Below are 23431 nucleotides of genomic sequence, written 5' to 3' on the forward strand. Positions count from 1 at the left end.
CCAGCCAAGGTCTCCAGACAGCTGTGGAAACATTGAACTGTGGTGAAGGCATCTACTCCAGCTGCCGCAGCTGTCCAGCACAGGGCAAGGCTTATTTTCCTCTTCCACAACTGCTTCCAAACCAGAAATTCTAGGGCTTAGCGTGCAAAATACGGGCTGTGACTCAGTGACAGCCAAGCTAAGCAGGCACAAGGTTTGAGTCTATGAAAGAGGGAGGGGCAGGGTGAGGCAAGCCAATTGTTCTTTAATTTTTAATTTTCTTGAGTAGGCTGCCCCCGTGTGGCGACTACTAAAAAATACACAGATTTCTTTCACTTGCGTCCAGGAGTGTACATTACAGCAAGCGTGGCATCAGGTAGATCCACCTGCCAAGCCACCATTCCAGCTGTGGGTGGAGACCCCTGCCCTCCACGTAGGGCCCTGTAACCTGCCCCCCTCCACACACTTCCTTTTCCTTAGCACAAGTAATCTGTATTTTTAGATGTCATTCAGCATATAGCAGCCCCCATTATTCTGGGACAGGAATATAGTCTAAGATCCCTGGCAGGTGCCAGAAGCCAAATTATACTAATTCCATGTATACCATTCATGGTCTGCAGGCACGTGCACAACTTGCACTTTTTTCACGCAAAGGAAGCTGTTTAGAGTTTCTCTTCTGGCTTCTCTGCCAGGTCCAAAGCACCAACGCTACCTAACTCTTGCATCTTGGGGTCCTTATCAACTAAAGCAATGGTTAGCTATCACATTGCCCAGCAGAGCCACTGATGGACAAACAGATGGGTAGGCTCAAAGCATGAAGCTATGTCAGGCAGAGATAACTGGCCTTGGGCGGGGTGCAAAAGGAAAGCGCAGGATGTTCAGGAGTTCACTGTGCTACTCAGGATGGTGCTGTCTCTAAGTCACCAGTAGCTTGTTGTGGGACTTCCCACTGAATACTGTCAGGCCCCACTGACCCTGGTAACTGACATGGTGACCTACAACTGTTGATCAAGATTCTGCTGTAGCTGTTGTATTTGATGGGGTCACTCACTGCTCTGTTTTTTTTTTAAATGAAAAGCTTTACAAAGTGTCTTAGACACGGAAAGATACGAGGATAATACAAACTGAATGTCCAGATTAAGAAAACAGGTCAAAAACCAGGGCCATGTCTGATTTTAAATCAATTTCTTCACATAAGGAAACAAATTCGGGGCTGGAGAGTTGGCTCAGCAGTCAAGAACACTGGCTACTCTTCCCCGGAGGTTCTGAGCTCAATTCCCAGCAACCGCATGGTGGCTCACAACCATCTGTAACGGGATCTGATGCCCTCTTCTGGTGGGTCTGAAGATGCTACGGTGTACTCACATACATAAAATAAAGAAATAATTCTTAAAACAAAACTGAACAGAACCCAAATGCTCAGATCTGGAAGGATGGCTCAGCAGTTAAGAGTGCTGGTTGCTTTTCCAAGGTGCTTGTGTTCAAGAGTCCCAGCAGCCACATGGAGACTCACAACTATCGGTAACTCCAGTCCTAGAGGACCCAAACCCTTTTCTGGCCTCTGCAGGCACCACATACATCTAGTGCAGACATATACTCAGGCAAAAGACTCAAAAAAATAAAATGAAACACATGTTTCCTCTCTGAAAATACATGCTCTAATAATGTTAAAATCTCAATTAAAATTTATAAATAAACAAGTCCTCTAAACTCATATATGTAACCAAGGCTAACTTTGAACCAGTCTCCCTGACTCAGCCTCCTGAGTACTGGGGTTACAGTTTGCCTTACCATGGCCACAGTACCTTACCAAGTTCCTTTTTCGACCCCTTCTAATTGTAGGCAGTCAACTGCTACCCTAAATGTTTAGATGAGAGACTCAGCCAGGAAACCATCTTGGCTAAACTGACAGTCGCCATCAGATTAAGGGTTGATGGTTTGCTACCTTTTTGCTCCAGTTCGACACTGTAAAACAGTCATTTATGAGTATCAAGAATAGCAGTGCTTAGCCGGGCAGTGGTGGCGCACGCCTTTAATCCCAGCACTTGGGAGGCAGAGGCAGGCGGATTTCTGAGTTCGAGGCCAGCCTGGTCTACAGAGTGAGTTCCAGGACAGCCAGGGCTACACAGAGAAACCCTGTCTCGGAAAACCAAACCAAACCAAACAAACAAAACAAAACAACAACAACAAAAAAAAACCTAAAAAAAAAATAAAAAGAATAGCAGTGCTTGACTTCTTTAATTTGAGCAGTGCTTGACTTCTTCCTGTCCCCACCTTCAGAGCATCAGAATTGCAAGCAGGCAAGCATCACCAGGCATACCATGCTGGGGACCGAATCCAGGCTTTGTGAATGCTAAGGCTAGCCCTCTACCAACTGAGCTACATCTCTCCCTTATTCTCTTTTATAATAGATATTATTTCATTAAAGTTCATTCAACCCAGACATAGATAAACGTATGCAAAAACACCTAGCATTTTGTTTCAGTGTGTACAAGTAAAAAACATAAACATTAAATATTAAACGTACTACACACAGAACTCCTTAAGTCAAGGAAGGAGATGGGAGAGAAGACAGGGAATTAAAAGATAGATTACCAACCCTCTGAGCCCTGATTACAAACAAGCCAGGTAGTCTGCTAAGTGCTGTCCATCGACTTGACTGTCTCCCATGGCAACATGGGAAGGATGCTCAGCAATGACCCCACTGGGGTGGGTATCTGACTGACTCTGGGAGGAGCAGAGATGGACATGGAGAGCAAGAGGAAGGGAGAAGTCCTCAGAGGGGGAAGGAAAGCACTTCATCCAGTCCTTCCTCCCAAGCTGAAGGGTGAACGATTTTCACTCCCTTCCTTCATTCTCCTTGTCATGTCAAGGTCTTCCTTTCTCTGGTACTCTAAGATGAGTGGTGTGTGTGCGTATGTGTGTGTGTGTGTGTGTGTGTGTGTGTGTGTGCTCAAGCACACAGTTATGCACACTTGGAACCAGAGGGGAACACTGGATAGCTGTCCTGCTCTGTCCCTCTCCTCTTTATTCCCTTTAGATAGGGTCTCTCTATGAAGTTGCAGTAGTCTAACAGCTGCAGGACCCTCTTGTTTCTGCCTCTTGTGTTTGCACAAATTTGTCAATATTAATACTTGTCACTACTTATTGCTAGCATGGCTGGTGACCATAAATCCTAAGAAGCTAGGCATCTCTCATCACATGCCTATAAACGACCATCTGCCGTTTCTCTATAGATTGTAAATGTCTTATTGATTTCTAAGCCTTTTACAAGATAGCAACCACTAACTAAATGTTTGCTTGTAACTACCCCTAACTTGTGACCACCTTTTGCTGTCTTTTAATGTAGTCTTAGTGTATGAAGACCCAGCCCATCATAGGTGGCACCATTGCCTAGGCAGAGGGGAAGAAGGGAGTCCAGAACAGTGTAAGAAGAGAAAGCTAGCAAGCAAGGATCCAAGCGTTTATTCTCTCTGCTCTTGACTGTGCATATCAAGTGTTATGCCCCTGCCTTGACTTCCCCATGGTGATGGACTACAACCTGAACTGTAAGTTGAGCAAACCCTCTCTTCCCTAGGTTGCTTTTTTTCAGGGTATTTGTTTCAGCAACAGAAATGGGACAAGAACAGTAGCTGGGTCTTTTCTTTCTTATTATAGTTGGTGTTCTTTGTGTCTTGTGTTGACTAGCTGTGTGTCTATCTTCTATCTTTTCCAAGAGCCAACTTTGAGCTTTCTTAAAAATCTCTTCGTGATCAGGACTAACCAATGAAAATTTAATTATTAAAATTCACGTCACCCAAAACTTCCTCCAAGATAGCTTTAACTGAAAGAACATCTTCTAAGACATTTCTTTCCTACCACATTAATAACTGATCCTTGTTACTTTGTTTTATTTTTAAGAAACTGTCTCATTTGTAGTCCAGGCTGGTCTTGAACTACTGTCTCAGGTTTCCAAATGCTAGGGCTGCAGAAATGAGCCACCATAACAGGCTTTGCTTTTTACTATCTTCCTCTTTCAAGACCTACCTCTATCTTCCCCTAACTTCCTGTTCAGTGCTCATTTTACATATCCCCAGCCTTTCCTCTGCTCTAATATAGGATTTCAAGGTTGTAGAGTCTCGTGGGAGACCTACCTTGTCTTGAAGCTGAGGCGTTGTCCACGTGGAACTCATTGTCATGGACCCTTTTCTCTGGAAAAGACATTGCAGGGCAGCTTCCAAGGGCCCATGAGCCCCTAGGACTAAGACCTTCCTTCCATCCAAGGTGATCCCTACCGACCAAAGGAAAGTCGATATTAAAATTCACACTACCAAAAACTTCCTCCCAGATAGCTCTAACTGAAAGAACATCTTCTAAGTGGCTTTTCCTGTCAAACCTCAGAAGAGAGAGTGGGACTATGATAAGGAAGAGAGGTCAGGGAGGACTGCTGCAAAACAGTGCTTCTGGAGGTGACAGGAGCTCTTAAGAGCTGTGGTTGCCAGCACAGGACCAATCTACTCAACATTTCCGCATGGATGGGGTCTCACAAAGCCCTCCTTCTAGTTAAGAGGCCACAGGCAGTTGATAGCTACCAGGATAGAGAAAGTCTGTTTTCTCAAGGAGTGGGGACCCTGGTAGGCTGCTGATGCTACAATGGACAGCCTGTGTGCATTTGGGTTAACACTGATTGCACCCAGTAGGCTTTCTTTTCCTAAAGAACATGAAATTGGAAGGAAAACTGAAGGGTGGAGGGTCTGAGAGGAGTTGGAACAGAGTAAGGGGTGGATTTGAACAAAATAGAATAAGCATTAAAAATTAGTGGAAGTAGATGAGGAAAAATAAACATACAGAACTAGGCTGTCTCAACAGCACAGTGCACTGACCACGCACTTGGGGAAGGCCGTGGCTAGCCAGATTCTCCTCTTGCACCCTTCGTTTCTGAGTCTTTTGTTTGTTTGTTTGTTTGTTTGTTTGTTTTTTTGAGACAGGGTTTCTCTGTGTAGCCCTGGCTGTCCTGGAACTCACTCTGTAGACCAGGCTGGCCTTGAACTCAGAAATCCGTCTGCCTCTGCCTCCCAGGTGCTGGGATTAAAGGCGTGCGCCACCACTGCCCGGCTCGTTTCTGAGTCTTATGGTGCCCTCTATTTCTACAATTCCTTACAAATACAGCACCAGCCGTAATCTGCCTCTAGGAGTTTCTGTAAAGACCTGCAGGACAGGACACATCAGACCATCTCGCAGACCTTATCTTAGTGGCTGCTGACTAAAAAGTACATCTTGAAAGTTCACTTCTTAATAGAAATTTAATAGAATCTTTGGAAGTTTGAGTGTTCAATGTTTGAGGTGAGGGGAGGAGCATTGGCTTCTTTTCTCTGAAAATTAGGGTCAAGAAAAGTTGAACTTCTGTGTTCTCAAGTTAGGAAGCCATAAAATACGTGAACTATCCCACAGTGCCTTAGTTAAGTTGTTAAATACATGAGCTATCTTACAGTGTCTTAGCTAAGCTGTTAAATACATAATCTATCTCACAGTGTCTTAGTTAGGGCTTCTATTGCTGTGACAAAACATCATGACCAAAAAGCAAGTTGGGAAGGAAAGGGTTTATTTGGTTCACACTTTCAGATCGTAACTCATCATTGGCAGGAGTCAGGACAGGAACTGAAGCAGGGCTGGGACCTAGAGGCAGGAGCTGATGCAGAGGCCATGGAGGGGGTGCTGCTTACTGGCTTGCTTCCTATAGTTTTGCTAAGCCTGCTTCTTTATTGAACCCAGGACCACCAGCCCAGGGATGGCAGCATCCATCATGAACGTGGTCCTCCCCCATTGATTACTAATTAATAAGTGCCTTACAGCTGGATCTCATGGAAACATGTCCTCAACCGAGGCTTCTTTGTCTCTGATGACTCTAACTTGTGTCGAGTTGACACACAAAACCAGCCAGTACATACAGTAATTATTAGTTAAATTCAGCAATCAAAAGAGGCGAATGGTTTGTGTCTATTTTCCTGGCACAGGAATGTGAGGTCAAGAAAAGAGTGTAAGAAATTAAATAGCGCCAGGCGGTGGTGGCACACACCTTTAATCCCAGCACTTGGGAAGCAGAGGCAGGCAGATTTCTGAGTTCGAGGCTAGCCTGGTCTACAGAGTGAGTTCCAGGACAGCCAGGGCTACACAGAGAACCCTGTCTCGAAAAACCAAAAAAAAAAAAAAAAAAAAAAAAAAGAAATTAAATAGCTCTGGCTACTGAAACAGACCCACTTGTTAATAAGTCTCACGTGGAATCTTTCCATGCAAAATCCACCTGCTCCATCAAGTCAGCTCTAACTGTGAGATTTGCCTGAATCTACAGTAACAGACTTGCTAAACCAGACTTTTTCACTGTGGTTATTTTGACTGTTTCTTGAGAGAAACCAATGTTTTAAAACCTTTGCTTATAGCCATCTCTTTTATATGCAATCTTACTAGGGAATGCTTTCAGTTAGCCTATTTACATCCAAATTAAAAATGGAGAGAAATAAAGCCAGCATTAGACAGCACTTTACGATATCAATTAGAATTTTCCAGAAGCAAGTTAGTATTTAAAAAAAAAAAATTTCTTAAATAGCAGTAAGTAGAAAATAGCATTTCTCTTCCATGTTTCGTTTAGAATTTTCCAGCAACAAATCCTTATTGAAAACCAAAACGAAGCCAAGACCCCAATAAGCAGAATCGACCATTCCATACCTGATTTCTCAACGAGTTCTACCGCAGCTCTGGCCAAGGGTGAAACAAAACACTCTGGAGCGTCGCCTCGTACCAGCTTCCCCAGATTGATATCGGTCACCCTGAATTCCAACGGAAAAGAACAGGTGAGTCACAAATTATCCAGGGGTGACATTCGGGAGCAAGTCATGACTGAAGAGGGAGCAGGAAATGGAAGGACCCAGCACAAGGCCACACAGGGCTGCACGTCCCAGCTCCAGAGACACCTTCAATGGTTCCAACAGTCCCCGAAATCAGCTGTCCACTGTCAAACCTCAGGATTGAGTCTATCAATCCAGAGACTCGAAGGTCAACTTCCACATGACTTCAGTATTTATTGCCTTGGGAAATGAAGGGAGAACATCAAGAAACCACACACTTGCTATACAGTGGCTTCTGCGGGCTTTGCTCCACTCAAGTCTAGAACAAAGAACTTACAAGGTGATGTTCTCTACCTCATTCTGTTTCTACAGAATGAAGACACTCAGGAGGTTTCTATGATTCTCTCCTTGTATAAAATGTCTGAAACTATATCCTCATACCTTGGGGCTTCCTGGTCCACTACCACATCTTCTTCTTTTATGATTACTCTGCTATAGAACTGGAGGTTTTATCATCCATCCAACCATCCAATTTATCCATCCATATACATCTATGCCCCAAGAACTCAAGTGCCTACCTATGCACACACCCTCCCACTGAATTACAGCCCAGCCCGTACAAAACATTCCAACTCTTGTTTGAGTCTGTCGAGCCCTTGTAAGAAAGAAAAGATTGACTGCAATAAGCCAGCGTAGTTCAGTGGATCACCAAGCATTCACTTCAGCTGCTGAAAGATACACTAGACAGAAGTCTAACCTTACAAATTTGTTCACAACCTTATCGTCCTAAAGAAGCCCTGTTGTTTCAGCTACAGGACAAATTATTTCCAATGTTCCCATATAAGAAAATGGAGCTTTTTACTCTTTAGGAAACACACTGTTCCCTCATTGTAGGCGGATGGCATTCACTATCCTATGATACTTATATTTTACCATGGCATTCCACAAAACACACAATTCCTGCCCCTACCTCAAATTTTAATTAGAAACTCATATTATTAATAAAAGCATGTGTTGTTATTTTTTCTCAACCAGTCTAGAAGTAAAGGATGCTTTGGGGCGCCTGAGGAATCAGGTCTCAGTCTTTCTTTCACTGTTTGGTAGAATCACCCAGGGAAGATTATCCCTGGCCAAAGACTCAGTCAGAGAAACAGGACTTGCTGAGTAGAAATGACAGTGCAGGAATTATCTCCAAATAGACCCATATTATTTCCCAAGATACATGACTTTCGTCCACAGAATTTTAAAAATTTTCTACCTCCTGAGCTATTTAAAATGATTTTTTAACTAATTACTTAGTTAAAAAAAAATTGAAATTTAGAAAAAAAAAATCACTACAGTTACTTAGCAACAAGATTGATTATTACGGATGGTTTCCTTTTATATTTTCTTACCCGTCCACATCTTTTTCTGGTTTCAAAGCATTGAGAACTTTGTTGCTCAATGAATCTTCAGAGATCTGAAGGGCAAGGCCATGCACTCTCGGGTCTTCATTGATCTTCAGGATTTCATCTATGATCTAAACAGAAAAACACTAGCTTTGTGAAAGTAAGAACTAGTAAAAAGGTTGATGGGGTGGAAAGGGATTTCTCCACAGACCCAGAGAGACGGCGCATTGCTAACACATGTGCTCACTGAGGACCCAGAGCGACGGCACATTGGTCACATGTGTGCTCACTGAGAACTTTAGCTGGATCTCTGAAACCTATATTTAAAAAAAAAAAAAAAAAAAAAAAAAAAAAAAAAAAAAGGCTGGCATTGGTAATACAGACCTGTGATCCCAATTCTGGAACATGTAGACCTCTGGGACTTCCTGACCAGCCAGCCTTGCCTGCTAGGTGAGCTCCCTGCCAATGAGAGACCCTGAACCACAAATGAAAAAGATGGCCGGCTCCTGAGGTTGTCCTCTGGCTATGGGATGCATATGCACTTGCACCCACATGTGCACACAAACCCTTGTTCATGTAGACACACATACACAGATTCCTAAAAATGTATGTGTTAGGTTCTTTTTCCTCCTTATTGAAGACTCTGGGGTGAGGTACAGCAAAGAGTCTGTTTCCTCTTTACAGCAAGCTTAGAAAAACCCCATAGAAACCTGGATGAATAGGCTCTGTGGCTTCATAGTTCCTGAGGTCCCACCATGTGCCAGAAAAGAACAACAACAACAAAAAACAAACAAACAAACAAAAAAACCCAGAGCGTCACTGTTACTCCAGGTTAGCAGAAAAAGCCAATTCCCTGCCAGTGATCAATTTAAGTCAATCATCCCAGTGTTGAGAGAGGTCTGACAGAATGCAGCCAAGCACCTCAAACAAGTCCAATGCAACCTACAGGTCAATCACATGCTCAAGCACCTCAAACAAGTCCAATGCAACCTACAGGCCAATCACATGCTCAAGCACCTCAAACAAGTCCAATGCAACCTACAGGTCAATCACATGCTCAAGCCCAACTGATCATGGCCCTCTCGTTCACTGCATCCAAACATTGTGCCAGGAGCCCTTCGTAAGGCTCCAGACAGAAACTCAAACACTCACACTGATTCATTTCATTTAACAAAACCACTGACTCAAAAGTAGAAAGATCCCTTGTCTGTGCATCCCACTCAAAGGAAATGTCACTCTGCCATTTTTATTTTATTGCTTGGCAGCAATATCTATGTTATTACTACCATCTGGTAGAGAAGGAAATCACTATTTAGTACAGAAAGAATATTTGTCTCATTCATTCAGCTGTGAACTGAATTTTTTTTTTTCCAGGAAAAAAAAAAATGTAACATGTTAAAGATTCCACAAGGCTGGTAAGAATGTCATGATCATGGGGAGTTGGAATGTTACAGATCCGGGGATAAGTGATCCCTGTGCTGTCTTTAATCCCTTTTATAGGCGTTTGCTGCCTACTGATTTATTTAATCTAACATCCTCCTGACTAGCTGGTGAAATTCATTCGGAAAGTAGTAACACATGCTTAGCTTCCAACAACCCGAGAGGCCCTCAGAGGCTTGTAGCAGACAACAAAGAGGTCTCAACACAGCCATCAGAGAGCTCCCAAGGCTTATAGCAGAGACTGACATTTCTGGCTACAACCCACTGGCCTATTGTCTTCACCAAAGTATTTTTAAAGGGCCTCAATTGATGACTTTGTTGTTGTTGTTGTTCTGCCACTAAAATAAACTTCACGAAGCAGGAAGCTGGAGAAATGGCTCAGCCTGCTGTTCCTCTAGAGGACCCAGAGTTCTGTCCCAAGTATCTATGTCAGGTGGCTCACAAGCTCCAGGAGATCAGGTTCCTCTGAGCTCCCTAGGCACAACGCTCATATGTATATACCCAGCCATAACATATTTAAATAAAACAGACAAACAAATATGTTCCCAGTTTCAGCTTTGCACAAGTTTTAAGCAAGGGACCTACCCGCTAGCTGTAAGCAAAACTGCTCTGGTAGACATGATATGCTAATAGGGAAACAAGCCACACCCCAATTGTAGTAATAATATAAGTTCTGAAAGTGATGAACAATGTAAGGGGAAACAAAGCAGGCCAAAGGGAGAGGAGTCACAGGGTGGGAGTGGTCAGTGGGTCCATGGAGGCAGAGCTTGGGATAAAGTAAGGATCTCGCTTCAGTTGTACTGAGAACAGCACTAATAAAAGCAAAATACAACTAGGACTATAAAAGCTTAATAAATTAAGATGCTCAACATAATAATGCCACACTCAGTGAAATTTCAGCCCCTACACCAAAGCACCGGGAGGGGACAAATTCTTATAAATGGCCAACTTGCTTCTTTGGATTCTGTCTCTGCTGGTGCCTTTCATGGTTGGTACACACCATAACTGGCAAGTACAATATTAACTGATTGTTCAATATTTAGCTTCCCTTCTTCCTTAGAGACGATCTAAATGGCATTAAGACCTCATTTCCCCTCCTCCTTTTCGCAATGTGGCCAGACAATGCAGGTGCAGAAGAGCAAATTTGTGGTTTGCAGAAGACATCCTCAGAGGGCAGAGCATCCGCAGGGGCCTGCCTTTATTCTTTTCCTTATTAGTCGGGTCAACAGACTTTACTTGAGATGTTGGGGGGAAAGAGGCAGTGGAGACCTTTACCCACAACCTGTGTGTACTGCAGAGAATTGCAATACAACTGCACAGCCTTTCCCCATAGGATCTAGAGCAGACTCAGTTTATGACAGTTCCTAAGGACCCAGAAAGACAGACTACAAGAGCATATTTCCATTTCATCAGCGGCAGGACCCATTGCTAGTTCCCACTAACCAAGCAAAACCAAATACATTTGAAAGCAAATTTTTGGTCAAGCTTTCTCTCTCCAGATGCCTAAACTTTGAGGCAGCCTCAGGATGGACACACAGACAGTATCCCCTAAGAACTGGCTGGCCTGGGAAGCAACCTTCTCTGATCTGTTACCATCTAGCCCCTCCTTCATCTCATCTCACACATAGGCTTACTTCTTTCTATAAATGAAAACCTTTCTGCCCAGCCCTGCAGGGGACTACAGGTTACTTCACACTCCAAGGTTTCAGTTACTCTTCGTCAACTGTGTTTAAAAAAAAAAAAAAACACTCAAGGGAAAGTTCCAGAAATAAACAATTCATTAGTTTGAAACTGTATACCTCACAGAGTAGTAGTAGTGAGATCTAGAACCAACTGTCCATGAATCAGCCCCTTGTCTAGCCCATCTACACCTGTGTACGGGACCACTCCTTTATCACTTAGGAGTCACTTGAGCTCCCTAATCTGCATGGTAGCTTCACAGTGTCAGTGCTTGCATAACTTTTCTTTTACTAAATAGTGGTGCCAAAGCCGGAGAGCATCAATAATCTTAGTTCAGCCAGAGAGAAGCCACACAGCGCCTTCTACTGTACAACTTGCAGTTTTAGCTATCTGCTGGGCTTCACTCCCCCATTTAATAGTCTCTGTAGCTAGCAAGAATCAGTTTGAACAACCCACATTATTAGTGGAATGGCTTTTGACCCTGGTGTGAATGTGGCTGTGACAGGTAGAGTTGACTCTAACGTCTTTGATTTGGTAGCACACTACAGAGATGCTAGCAGGAAGGCAGTGTGGCTGCTCTCCTGACTTTGGGATGTTTTCCTTAGCCAGTGACTGTTGATCTCCAAACATTATTCATGTCTGATCTCCCCACCCTGATCCCCATAAACAAAGGAACAAACAAACAAACAATCCAGATCCTGTGATTTGAGGTTTTCTATCCTAGGAAGCCTAACCCTAATTCTAACCCTATCCCTAACCCTCCCTGCCGCAGCCAGCCAGAGAAAAGTTAGCCCCAAAGGCTCATGCCCTAGCCCAGGACCATGGCACACTGGGGAATAATACTGGCAGTCACAACTGGAACACATGGTCCAGGATGAAGAATCTATCAGCTGTCCCCGAAATGCCAATGAAGGAGTCCCAGAGTGTTAATCCTGGAGAGGACCCTTGAAGATTACCTTGTCCTGTTCCTACACTGCGTCAATAATTCTGTGGTGACCCTGAGATACCAAAGGAATGGCCCAAGTTGATGCTTCCAGGACAGAGTAAAACCAGAGCTCAACACACCCCAACCCCAACAACTTTTTCATGAGACCCTGCTGCACCTACTGTGAATAAATAGTCGCGGTCACCATAATGCCCCAGCTTATTGTCAGTAGAAACCAACTGCAAGGGAGAAGGTGACCAGGAGCTTTTACATCGCAGGGAAGAGAGATCTCATCCCCATGGAAACTCAGCCACAAGAGAAGGCTGGACCTATACTCACCACCCAGAAGATACCCACAGGCCCAAAGAGGAAAGGAAATGAGCCAGGCCGACATTACCTCATCCTCTCCACTGTCTGGAGGCAGGCAGATGTGAGTGATGTCCAGACCAGCCTGAAAGGGAACATAAGATTCTCTGTCACCATAAGAGAACACACTGTTAGGAATTCTAATGAATTGCTAGAATTGCCAGCTCTCACCTCCTTGGCCAAATTCTGGTTCATATTCTGCATCAGGTTGTCATCACCTGCCTAGGGGGAAAGGAGCAGAAGGGAGAATATCACAGTGTGAAAATATCTTGACAATGTGTACCAAACAACACAGAGATCACCTGTGAAGACAGTGAATGTGAGTGGCCTGAATAAAAAAGATGATAAGAAAACTACAGAAAAGACTCTTATTGCCTACGAAAACTGGACTAAGAGCTGGAGTTATGTACATATAAACTTCCCAGACTAACACATTATATCCTTTAAAAAATGATAGATTGCATGTTATAAGGTATGGTGGTTTGAATGAGAATGGTCCCTATAGGTTTATATATTTGAATACTTGGTCCCCTGTTGGTGGAACTGTTTGGGAAGGATTAGGAGGCGTGGCTTGTTGGAGGAGGTGTGTCATTGGGGGTGGGCTTGAGGTTTCAATAGACTTGCATCATTTCCAGTGTCTCTCTCTGCCTCCTGGTGGAGGATCAAGATGTTATTTCCTAGTAGTTCTTACCTCCATGTCTTTGCTCAGTAATGAACTCTAACTCTGAACCCATCCCCCGACCGAATGCTTCCCTTTATAAGCTGTAAAACTCGGTCATGGTGTTTTGTCACAGCAACAGAAAAGTAACTAAGACATGGAGTGTATAAAAATGACATCATCGTGGCCACACAGCCAGCATGATGCTGTGTGAACCCACCAAAGACAGGAATTTGGATATTTGTACTTCAGTTGAGTGGCAACATGCAACTAGATTTCCAGGAGCCCAAGTTCCCAAACCAGCTCCCCGCCGGGCAGTGGTGGCGCACGCCTTTAATCCCAGCACTTGGGAGGCAGAGGCAGGAGGATTTCTGTGTTCGAGGCCAGCCTGGTCTACAAAATGAGTTCCAGGACAGCCAGAGCTATACAGAGAAACCCTGTCTCAAAAAACAAAACAAAACAAAAAAAAAACCAAACAAACAAAACCAAACCAAACCAAACCAAACAAACAAACAAAAAAAAAACCAAACCAGCTCCCCTGCTAAGAGGGGATATGGTAGCTTCCCAAAGGATGCAGGTCACATGAGCACAGTCCTACAATCTCACAAACAAAGGCACCATTGGCCACACAGGCTGCTATCCTGATACTGGACCAGACTGCCAAGCATCATAATTATAGACCAGCTACTGGGCCAAATTGCTTCCAGGCCACCCTGCACCTGCCACCACACAAGGATGCCAATAACACAGTGCCAACTGCAGCTCAGGACTAAGGGGCAGCAGCCAAAGGAAAAACACAGGATGCAAAGTCCTCTGACACGCTCATGGCTTTTGACACGTGGGCTATCAAACATTAATGTGCACCTGCCATTACCCATGTGTCTTCCCCAGAAACAAGAGAGAATGGACTTGCCAGCCATACTGGATATATAAGTATACAAAGTATACATAAGTACATGTGGATTAGTAACTCTTCTGTGTCCTGTGATTTATGGTACCTACCTCCTGACCTCAATGAACCACTCATGCCTCAGAAAGATAACTGACGCAAACAGGGGCTCATATAACCTGCAACTCTGCAGAAGAAAACCATGTAACAGCCCTTGACACTGACAGGATATGCGTCTGGTCTCTGTTTATAAACATTTGCAAAACTGCATCCTAAAACACTAAAAGAGCACCATGTTCACGGCTTACCTGAATAACAGCAAGAACTGGCTTAAAGGCGGGGTTTTTTTCTTGCACCAAGCTCAGCACTTCTTTGGAACTGTGAATGATGTCTCTATATCGAGAGAGAAACATAGCACGGTCATTTCTTTGTTAATGATTAGATAGGACAGGCACAATGCATGTCCTTACAAAGCTTGATGCTGTAAGTGAATCAGATAACAGAGAAAGACTGAGTAGAGTGTGAGGGAAGGCAGCGCAGGCACCCAGGCATCAAGAATTCCTGATGCAGGCAGTGTGTACTGGCACAGAGCTGCAGTCTCAGCTCTAGGGAGGCGGAGGTGAGAGGACTGTAAACTCAAGGCCAGCCTAGACTACACAGTGAATCCTTGTCTCAGAAGAACTAAACGTGGCCATTCACTTCCAAGAGGTTAAAATTTTTCTCCTGTATTTTCCAAGTTTGTTATAATGCAAAGTTTGGAGCCAGTCAGAGGACTCAGTGGGTAAAAGTGTTTGCCGACAATCTGTCAACTGTCCATCCCCTGGACCCATATGGTAAAAGGAGAGAACTGATTTTACCCCTCCTCTCCTGAATTCTCCTCTGATTTACACACACACACACACACACACACACACACACACACACACACACACAAATAAATAAATGTAATAAAGGAATTGAACATCTAGGTTTCTATTCGACATAATCTCATTCTTTCACTACACTGTCTTACTCCTCTCCCAGGAGAAATGAGTCTGGGGTGACATGGGAAAAGGAAACAAATGGGGGGGGAGGGGCGGGTTCTGTGAAAATGCTGATGGCTAAGTGGACTGTAGGTGTGGGACAATGAAATGGTGTCTAAATTCCAGCTCCCAGAGTTTAAAGGAAGGATGCAAAGACAGAAGAGGAGGGGAGGAAAGCAGGAAGTTGCAGGTTTGAAAGACCTAGGATGCTGTAGACAATGAGGAGACCCCTTTAAAGACAAAGTTACCCTGCAAGGGAAGCTTGTTCTTCTCCAAGTCATCTGCCCCCAAGCCCAGTGAGGGCTGGAAGAGGAGAGTTCGTCGCAGACGAGCAGACCTATATAAATATGGCAGAGACAGACTTTCTTTCTAGAACCTTCTAGATGGGTCATTTTGAGTGCTGCCATCACCTCTACGCTATGCCCTCAGTGGCACATCTCCAGCAGTGCCACTCTCTTCTTGTTTCTGCCTCTCAGAGACTGGAAAGCTACTTAGAGCAGTACCCAGTTTCAGTGTTAAAATATTATTCACACCCCAGTGATGGTTGGGTAAGCCTGAGGTCTCACATGAGCTAGACAAGTCTTGCAAGTCACTGCTGGCTTCAGGTTGCCTTTACTTATTACATGCACCTAACAACTTTCAAAAAAATGAATTAGTCTCAGCCAGATGCGGTTGGTAGCAACTTATCAAAACCAAGTGTCTCCCACTTTGCAGGTCACTTTGGTGACCTGAGGAGTGAAGTGAAATGTGCTGAACCCTCAGACAAGAGGACCTAGGGAGCAGGGCGCTCACAAGACGAGGAGGTCAAAACTTGCATAGGAGTTAACTTTCCTGATGTCACAGAGGCTAACTGAGCCAGCAGCCAGGCAAGTGTGCACTGTTTGCAATTATGTGTTTGCTTTTGGTTTTATGCACTTGGGACTGAGGCAGTTCAATCCCTGGGGAAGTAACTTCATTATTGCGCTAATACCTGAAACCATTCTGAAAAGTTCACAAGTTACTTCTCCAGTGATGGGCGCTGAGGTTTCTATGCTGTGCTGTGTCTAGCTTGGCCGAACTGCTAAGCTACCCTAGGCCAAGCTGGGTCCATATTTTTGCTTGGTCTGGGGGAGGTACCACACCAAGCACTTCTGACTCTAAAAATCTCCTGGGAAGCATAATCAACATCAAGATTCCATCTCAGAAAGTCTGATTCAATATGCTGGGCTGAGGTCCAGGAATGTGCCATTTTAAACAATTGCCAGGCCGGGCGGTGGTGGCGCACGCCTTTAATCCCAGCACTTGGGAGGCAGAGGCAGGCGGATTTCTGAGTTCAAGGCCAGCCTGGTCTACAGAGTGAGTTCCAGGACAGCCGGGACTACACAGAGAAACCCTGTCTCAAAAAACCAAAAATAAAAAAATAATAAAATAATAAATAAATAAATAAATAAATAAATAAATAAATAAATAATTGCCAGGGTCTCTGGAACATGGCCTATGGATAACTGCCATACCTGGTACTCAGCCCTCCAGTATATTATACTAAGGGGAGGGACATCTATAGATTCTGACTTCTTCACCTGTATAACAGGTAGATTTCACTGACTTTCTCCCCTTTCATTATTATTGGGATTTTTTTCTTTTATTTTTCTGTGACTAAAACTACCTGTATGAATATGCAAAGTCCTAATCATGTGTTTGAACCCTTGACCCCCAGCTGCAGCTGCTGCTACTGCTGTCTGAGAAGGTTGTGGACCTTTAAGGAGATGAAGCCTTGCTGGAGGAAGTGGTCCTGAAAGTTTTCTAGCCTGGCCCTATTTCTGTTTACTCTTGCTTCTCTTGACTCCAGATACAATGTGCCCAAGTGCCTTCTGCTCCTATCCCCACCCTTTTGCTGCGGACAATGTCCACTTAAAGTATAAACTCAAAAGAAGCCTCCCTTCCTCAGCTTGCTCCTTGTCAGGTCTCATCAGTCGTGGCCTTAAACGTAAGAAAGGTAAGAACTCGTAACAGGAACCCCTCCGGTCTTGCCCACCCTCAATAAACTAAGCTTTAAAAAAAAAAAAAAATCTCTAGCCCCAATTAAAAAAAAAATGAAAGGAATATTCCAATAGATAAATTACCACTAGGTGTAATTTATCTATTGGATAGCCGTCAAGGACTTGGAGAAATGGCCCAGCAGTTAAGGGCACTACTTGCTCTTCCAAAGGAGTACTGTTCCATTTCCAGCACTCACATAGAGGCTAACTACCATCTGTAATTCTAGTTCCGGAGGCTTGGATGCCCTTTTTTTTTTTTTTTATTGTCCTCCGAGGGCAACAGGTATACTGTTGGTGCACAGACATCCATGCAGACCAAAACTCCCATACATATAGAATAAAAATAATAATCAATAAAAATATTTTGTCAGACCTAAAATAGTTGAGGTAAGGGGCAGAACACAGAATAAAAATAAATAATTAAAAAAAGAAATCAGTCGTCAGACCTAACATACTTGAGGTAAGGGACAGAAAGAAGATATAGCTACACAAAGGGGCCCAACAATGCAATAATACTACTTAGAAAGAAAAAAAATTTGGCTGGGGTACCCACCCACAACTGCCTGTGTGTATTATGCCTTCTGCTGTGATGCCTGCAGCAATGAACAATGCAGGAGCACTCCCAGGCTCCAAAGATTCAAAAAGTAGCAGAAATGTTTCCAAAGATGAACTGTACACTTGGGGAAAAAAAAAAAAAAAAAAACTTCAATTCTGACTGGGAACAGTGTAGCTAAAATTCAGATTTTCCTATTGAAGATAGGTAGGTAAAGGTTTAAGCTTGGCATAGCATTATCACCACCCCTGTTAGTGACGTTATCTCTATTTCTGCCTCAGTCCTCACCAGCTCAGTCATCTCCGCCTGGCTAACTGCATGAAGCCTAGAGCTGCGCACAAAAGCGGCCTTGTTCTAACAACTGCATTCCTCCTGGTTCTCCCTGAGGCTAGCTGCGACCAGGCCCAAGTGTAGGAGAAAACAGCTGGCCCTGTTACTGAAAAATCATCAATGCTCGCTTATCCTCAACCCTGAATGCCGAGAGTGCTTGTTAATAAACGTCCTCATAGAGCTTCTCAGCTCTTTCAAAGGTAAAAGAAGGATCCTTCTAGGAACACAGAGCTGACTTCCACAGATATCTCCTCCAAAATACAACTAGTAGTGTTTAGAGAAACGGTCCATGAAGTGAGAAGTGGAGAACTATTTTATAACTCTTTGGCCATTATCAGATACACTTTACATAATAGATTCGAAAATAAAGCTGACCCCAGCTACTTCCTCCGGGTAGTCTTCTGAACTCCTCTTTTTCAGTAATAAGATTCTGAGTTTCAACTGCACAGGACCACCTGGATCTCCCAGTCTCTCTCTGGCAGCTGGCTGGGATCACATGATTAGCTTCTGGCCACAAGGAGGAGAGGATTGTGTACTAAGAAGAGCACACTCAACCCGGCTCCTTTTATCTCTCACAGGCTGGGAGGTGACAAGACCAGAGATCAGGAGTGATGAGTAACCATCTCCCGGACCATCCTGGAGCCTTTGCTCAGGATGTTATCTTTGGGTGTTGCTATGGTTTACACGTGTTCCCCAAGCTTGTGTGTTGGAGACTTAATTTCTGGTGTAATGGTGCTGATATAGGGCCATGAGGAGGTAGAATGGATTCATGTGGTTGTCAGGGGATGATGGAAGGGATGAGTTTACATCTGCATCTCTCTTGCCCTTCTGCCTTCAGCTATATTGTGATGTAGCAAAGCCCTTGCCATATGCCGGCCCCTTGACAGTGGACTTCCCAGCCTCCAAAAGGAGAGAGAGGTCTCTATTGTGCCCTTCCCCCAGCCTTGAGCAGACCAGAGAGACCTTGCTTACCACAACAGACCAAGTGATAGGATCTAGGTGGAGTTACCCACCTTAGCTGCACAGAACACAGAAGCAGAACTGCCCCTGGGCTTGCCTTGAGACATCACCTGTGACCTGTAACCTAGAATTATGGATTATCCCACCCATCTCCGGCTGAAACCAGGAAAGGGTTGTGGGTTGGGCCTTCCCCTTTAAATTGAGAGCTGAACATTAAAGCTTTGAGCCTTGATCAGAGAACTTTGTCTTGGCTTCATCTCTTCTCGCCCTCCGTCCCCTTTCATTCCCAGCCTCCCTTTCAGGTGAACCCAGTTAACATCTATAATCATTTAGCCTGTAGTGTTTTGCTATAGCAGCAAAACCCAGAAGAAAAGACAGACATCCTGTTTCTTTTTCAATTTTATGCATGAGCTGAATCTGAGATTAGTAAGATTATTTTATGTACATTATTCCATCAGATCTCAGATGGATTAGGAAAGCCACATCCCCAACTTATGAACCACTGAGAAAAAAACCGCTGTTGGTTAAATCACACCATACTCTTTTCTTCCCCAAATGTATTTATTGTATTGATGGAAATTATTTTTAATGAAGTGTATATGTATGGAGAGGCCAGAAGGGGGACTGATCTGATGTCCTGAGCTGGGGTTATGCGTGGTTGTGAGTCACCTAGTCCATGTGAGGGCCGGGAGCCAAGCTTGGCTCCTCCACAACAGCAGAATGTGCTTTTAGCCCATGAGTCATCTCTTCAGCCCCATTAAAGAATTTTTAAAGGTGTCTAGAAAAAAAAAGTTTTATCATATGAATTAAAAGGAAAAGAATAAATTGAAGAATTCTCAAACTTTGAATTGAGGATCTGACTTTCCCGAATTTTAAAAATTCACACACACACACACACACACACACACACACCAAAAATCTCATTTTTTTTGGTTGACAGATTTTGGTTTTTTTTCTTCATATGATCATCCTGTGTATCATACGGAGGCTGGTAAAGCAGCAATCCTTAAAAGATGTCATTGTCCCCAGGTATATCAGTCACTGCCCCCATGACTCTAATAAAATATCTGAAGCAATTAGCTTATAAAAAGAAAAGGGTTGTCTTGGCTCACGGCCTTGGAGATTTCCAGTGTGATCTGGTAATCTCCAGCAAGGACAGCCTATTGTCACAGGGGGTGTGTCTCAGAGCAAAACCCCTCAGATCAGGAACCAGAAAGGAGAGGAGAAGACATTGAATCAAACCCTCACCTTTCCCTTCAGGGCAGGTCTAGAATATTTATTGTAATAAGCATCTCTTACGAGGCCCCATTACTCAAAGTTTCCATCCCAGAATTGCCTCAGAAGCACCACACTGTGGCCCAAGCCAGTGTATGAACCCATGGGTAACCAGGAACATCCACGGTGTCAACCTGTAGGTTCTCTGCAGTCACCTGATCTGCAAGTGTTGGGGGCTGATACCTTCTGGATCCTATCAGACGACAGACTGATCAGACAGTGTGATCAGAGATCACACTGTTTCCAAAAACTGGATCACAGTCATGGTAGCCACACCCCTACGTAAAAATCACTATGCTTCTTGGTGATTTTATGTCATATCATTTCTGTCACACATGGATGAGGTAAGAAATTCCACCCTAAGCTCTTTAACAGCTATCTAACTCCAGGTGACATTCAATCTGATCACTTTTCCACTTTCTAAATCCCACGGGCGCAGGCAGTGCTAAATTTGCTATAATGGCCACCTGGCCTACAGCAGCTACAAGACCCAATCAATGGGAAGCAAATACTAGGTCCAGAGGTATTCAGGACACACATTCTAAGATTGCTGGGTTAGTATAAATCTTATAATTGCTTCATTGAAATAGATGGCACTCTAGTTTCCATTTGCAGCTGAACATGCTGAGACCAATAGTGTGTCCCTGCTCACACACCCAGTGGTATAGGCATATTATAAAAGGAAGGCATTGGATTCCTAAGTTCTATCCTCTGGATCAGAAGCAGAGCCAGGGAAAACTACCACCCACCAGCTAAACACATGCATGCACATATGTTTTTACTTATGTGTTCATGTATGTATGTTCCATTGCATGCATGTTGGTGTGTGTACACACCACAGGGCAACTTTGGATGTTATCCCTCAACAGTTGCTCACCCTGGCTTTGGAGACAGGGCCTGTCATTGGTCTGGAGTTCTTGGATTATGTTGTGTGGGCTGGCCAGTGAACCTCACTATCTGTTTCTGCCTCCCAGGGACTGGGGTGTCAATAGCATGCATGCCACCATGCCCACATGGGTATTGGGGGTGGAACTTAGGTCCTCCTGTTTCTCCTAGCCAATACTTTGCTAACTGAGCAATCTCCCTAGCCTGGGCTTCCATTTTTAAACAACAGGTAGGAAAATAGAAATAAGGATATTTCATAGCATGTGAAACCACATAGAATTCAAATTTCAGTGTCCATAAAATATAGAATTTTATCAAAACACTGTGAGAATTTGTTTTTCGTTGTTACAAATTTACCCATGTAACATTTTAAATTCTGCTTTTTAGTTCACTAAACCTTAAGTATTTACTGTCATGCCCATTACACCAAATTTGCAGAGCTTAGTTTAGTTTATTGTAGAAATAATGACTACTTTTTGCGGGCTAGATGTGTGACAGACAGCCCCTGGGGCCAGATTATGTTTGCTCTTTTAATTGTTTCCATAGGCCCAGTTGGGAGTCAGGGCGGAAAAGGGCTTTCCCGCCCTTTACAGGTAGGTGCCTCTGCAGAGCAGTGGCCCAGAAAACCCACTACTCAAATGGGGCCTGACATGACGACTCGGCGTCTGCACAGATCACCACTGGATAGGGAATGAACTTTCCAGATACAGCTACACTGGAACCTGTGTGCTCTTTGAGCGGAGATGCACTGGACACTATGCCCAGACCTGGAGGGCTTCCGCAACGGGCTTGGCCCGCCCCTCCTCCAGTAGCGGGACAAGCAGCAGTGGCGGGATTGCAGGGCCATCCTTCTTGCCTCTCTCCCGCCCAGGGCCGAACCGCCCCTTTCCTGTCGGCGCCACGCCCGGCGCAGTTGCATCAGAGCCGGAGGCGGGCGTTGCACGTGGAGCGGGATGTGCGGTCCGTGAGGCGCGCGCCGGCCGGGGGATACCCTCTCCTTCAGGGTCCCCGTACTCCGGATGCCCCTCTTTGACCCCGACGCCCTCTCTGCCAATTGCAAGGCGCCTCTAGCAAGTTGGCACCAAGCACTCGCTGCCTCCCGCCTACGAAGCGGTCCCTCGGGTCTCCCAGCGGCCAAGAGTGCCGTTGTCCCATCCTTGGGTCCCTGGCTAGGGACCTGCACGTAGACAAGCCGGACACTCACCTGACGATGGAGTCCATCCCGGCGGCTTCCGGATTGCCCGGGCCACGGCTGATGAAGCCTTGGCCATCTTGCAACCGCTGCCCGCGCAACCCCTTGGGATCACCACCTCCACTGCTGCTACTTCTGCTGCCGGAGCTACACAGCTCACGGAGGCGACACGCCGGGCCTGGGGGCAGCTGCTGGCTGCCGAGCTGGCGCAGCAGAAGAGGGAGGCGGGCGCTCATGCTGCTGCAGAGCACAGGGTGACTGGTCCTCCCGTAGCGCCGAGATGCGGCAGCAAGTTCCTCCCCGGGTTGGCGAGGGAGGCACTAGAGAGAGCCAAGCGGCGCACTAAAGGACCAGCAGCAGGAAAGACTAGGCTCTTCCTCGTGGGAGGAACTGAGGCCCCTAGGGGGCACTGTACCTAGTGGCCGTGACGTTAGGAGGGCGGGGGCCAGCGGACGCTAGGCTGCTGGTTGGAGTTGCCAGAAAGTCAAGGCAGAGGAGGTGGGGCATCAGCGTGGTGCTGAGCCCTTGCCCTGAGATTGTATGGCCAGCCCTTCTGCCTCAAAACCTGATGCCACCCTTGGTCTCCATAATGCAGCTCACTTTCCGCAGGATGTAGTGGCCCTAAATCCAGCTTATACCTTCAGAAGACAGGGTTTATTACGTGGGAGGTGGCCTGGGGCTAAAAGGCGTTCTTGAAGTCTGCAATGCAATGCTGGTTTCGTAGCCTTAAGCAGGTTAACGTCTTTAGGATTGAGTCTTCCGAGTTTATAATTTCCAAAACTGCCGGGGCGGTGGTGGCGCACGCCTTTAATCCCAGCACTTGGGAGGCAGAGGCAGGCGGATTTCTGAATTCGAGGCCAGCCTGGTCTACAGAGTGAGTTCCAGGACAGCCAGGGCTACACAGAGAAACCCTGTCTCGAAAAAACAAACAAACAAAAAAATTCCAAAGCTAGTGAGTATAACATTGTAACTTTGTAGTCCGCAAGTAAGGTAGGATAGAATTCGTGCAACAAGGCAGAATCAGATTTTGAGTGCTCTTGCTGCCCCGTG

General features: G+C 45.0%; 1 protein-coding gene across 1 annotated transcript in view; it reads right to left on the reverse strand.

Moving 5' to 3' along the window:
• Mthfd1l (methylenetetrahydrofolate dehydrogenase (NADP+ dependent) 1 like) overlaps positions 1-22810 on the reverse strand; it is a 179726-nt gene extending 156916 nt beyond the window's left edge. Inside the window, exons 1-7 of the mRNA XM_076926782.1 lie at positions 22394-22810; positions 14455-14539; positions 12771-12821; positions 12631-12684; positions 8195-8319; positions 6682-6782; positions 4113-4249 (exon numbers count right to left, since the gene is read on the reverse strand). Coding sequence (XP_076782897.1) covers positions 4113-4249; positions 6682-6782; positions 8195-8319; positions 12631-12684; positions 12771-12821; positions 14455-14539; positions 22394-22617 — 777 coding nt within the window. The 5' untranslated portion in view covers positions 22618-22810. The remainder of the gene's footprint in view (positions 1-4112; positions 4250-6681; positions 6783-8194; positions 8320-12630; positions 12685-12770; positions 12822-14454; positions 14540-22393) is intronic.
• Between the last annotated feature and the right edge of the window lie 621 nt (positions 22811-23431).

Source organism: Arvicanthis niloticus, chromosome 28 (genome assembly GCF_011762505.2).
Source record: "Arvicanthis niloticus isolate mArvNil1 chromosome 28, mArvNil1.pat.X, whole genome shotgun sequence".
Lineage (NCBI taxonomy): Eukaryota > Metazoa > Chordata > Mammalia > Rodentia > Muridae > Arvicanthis > Arvicanthis niloticus.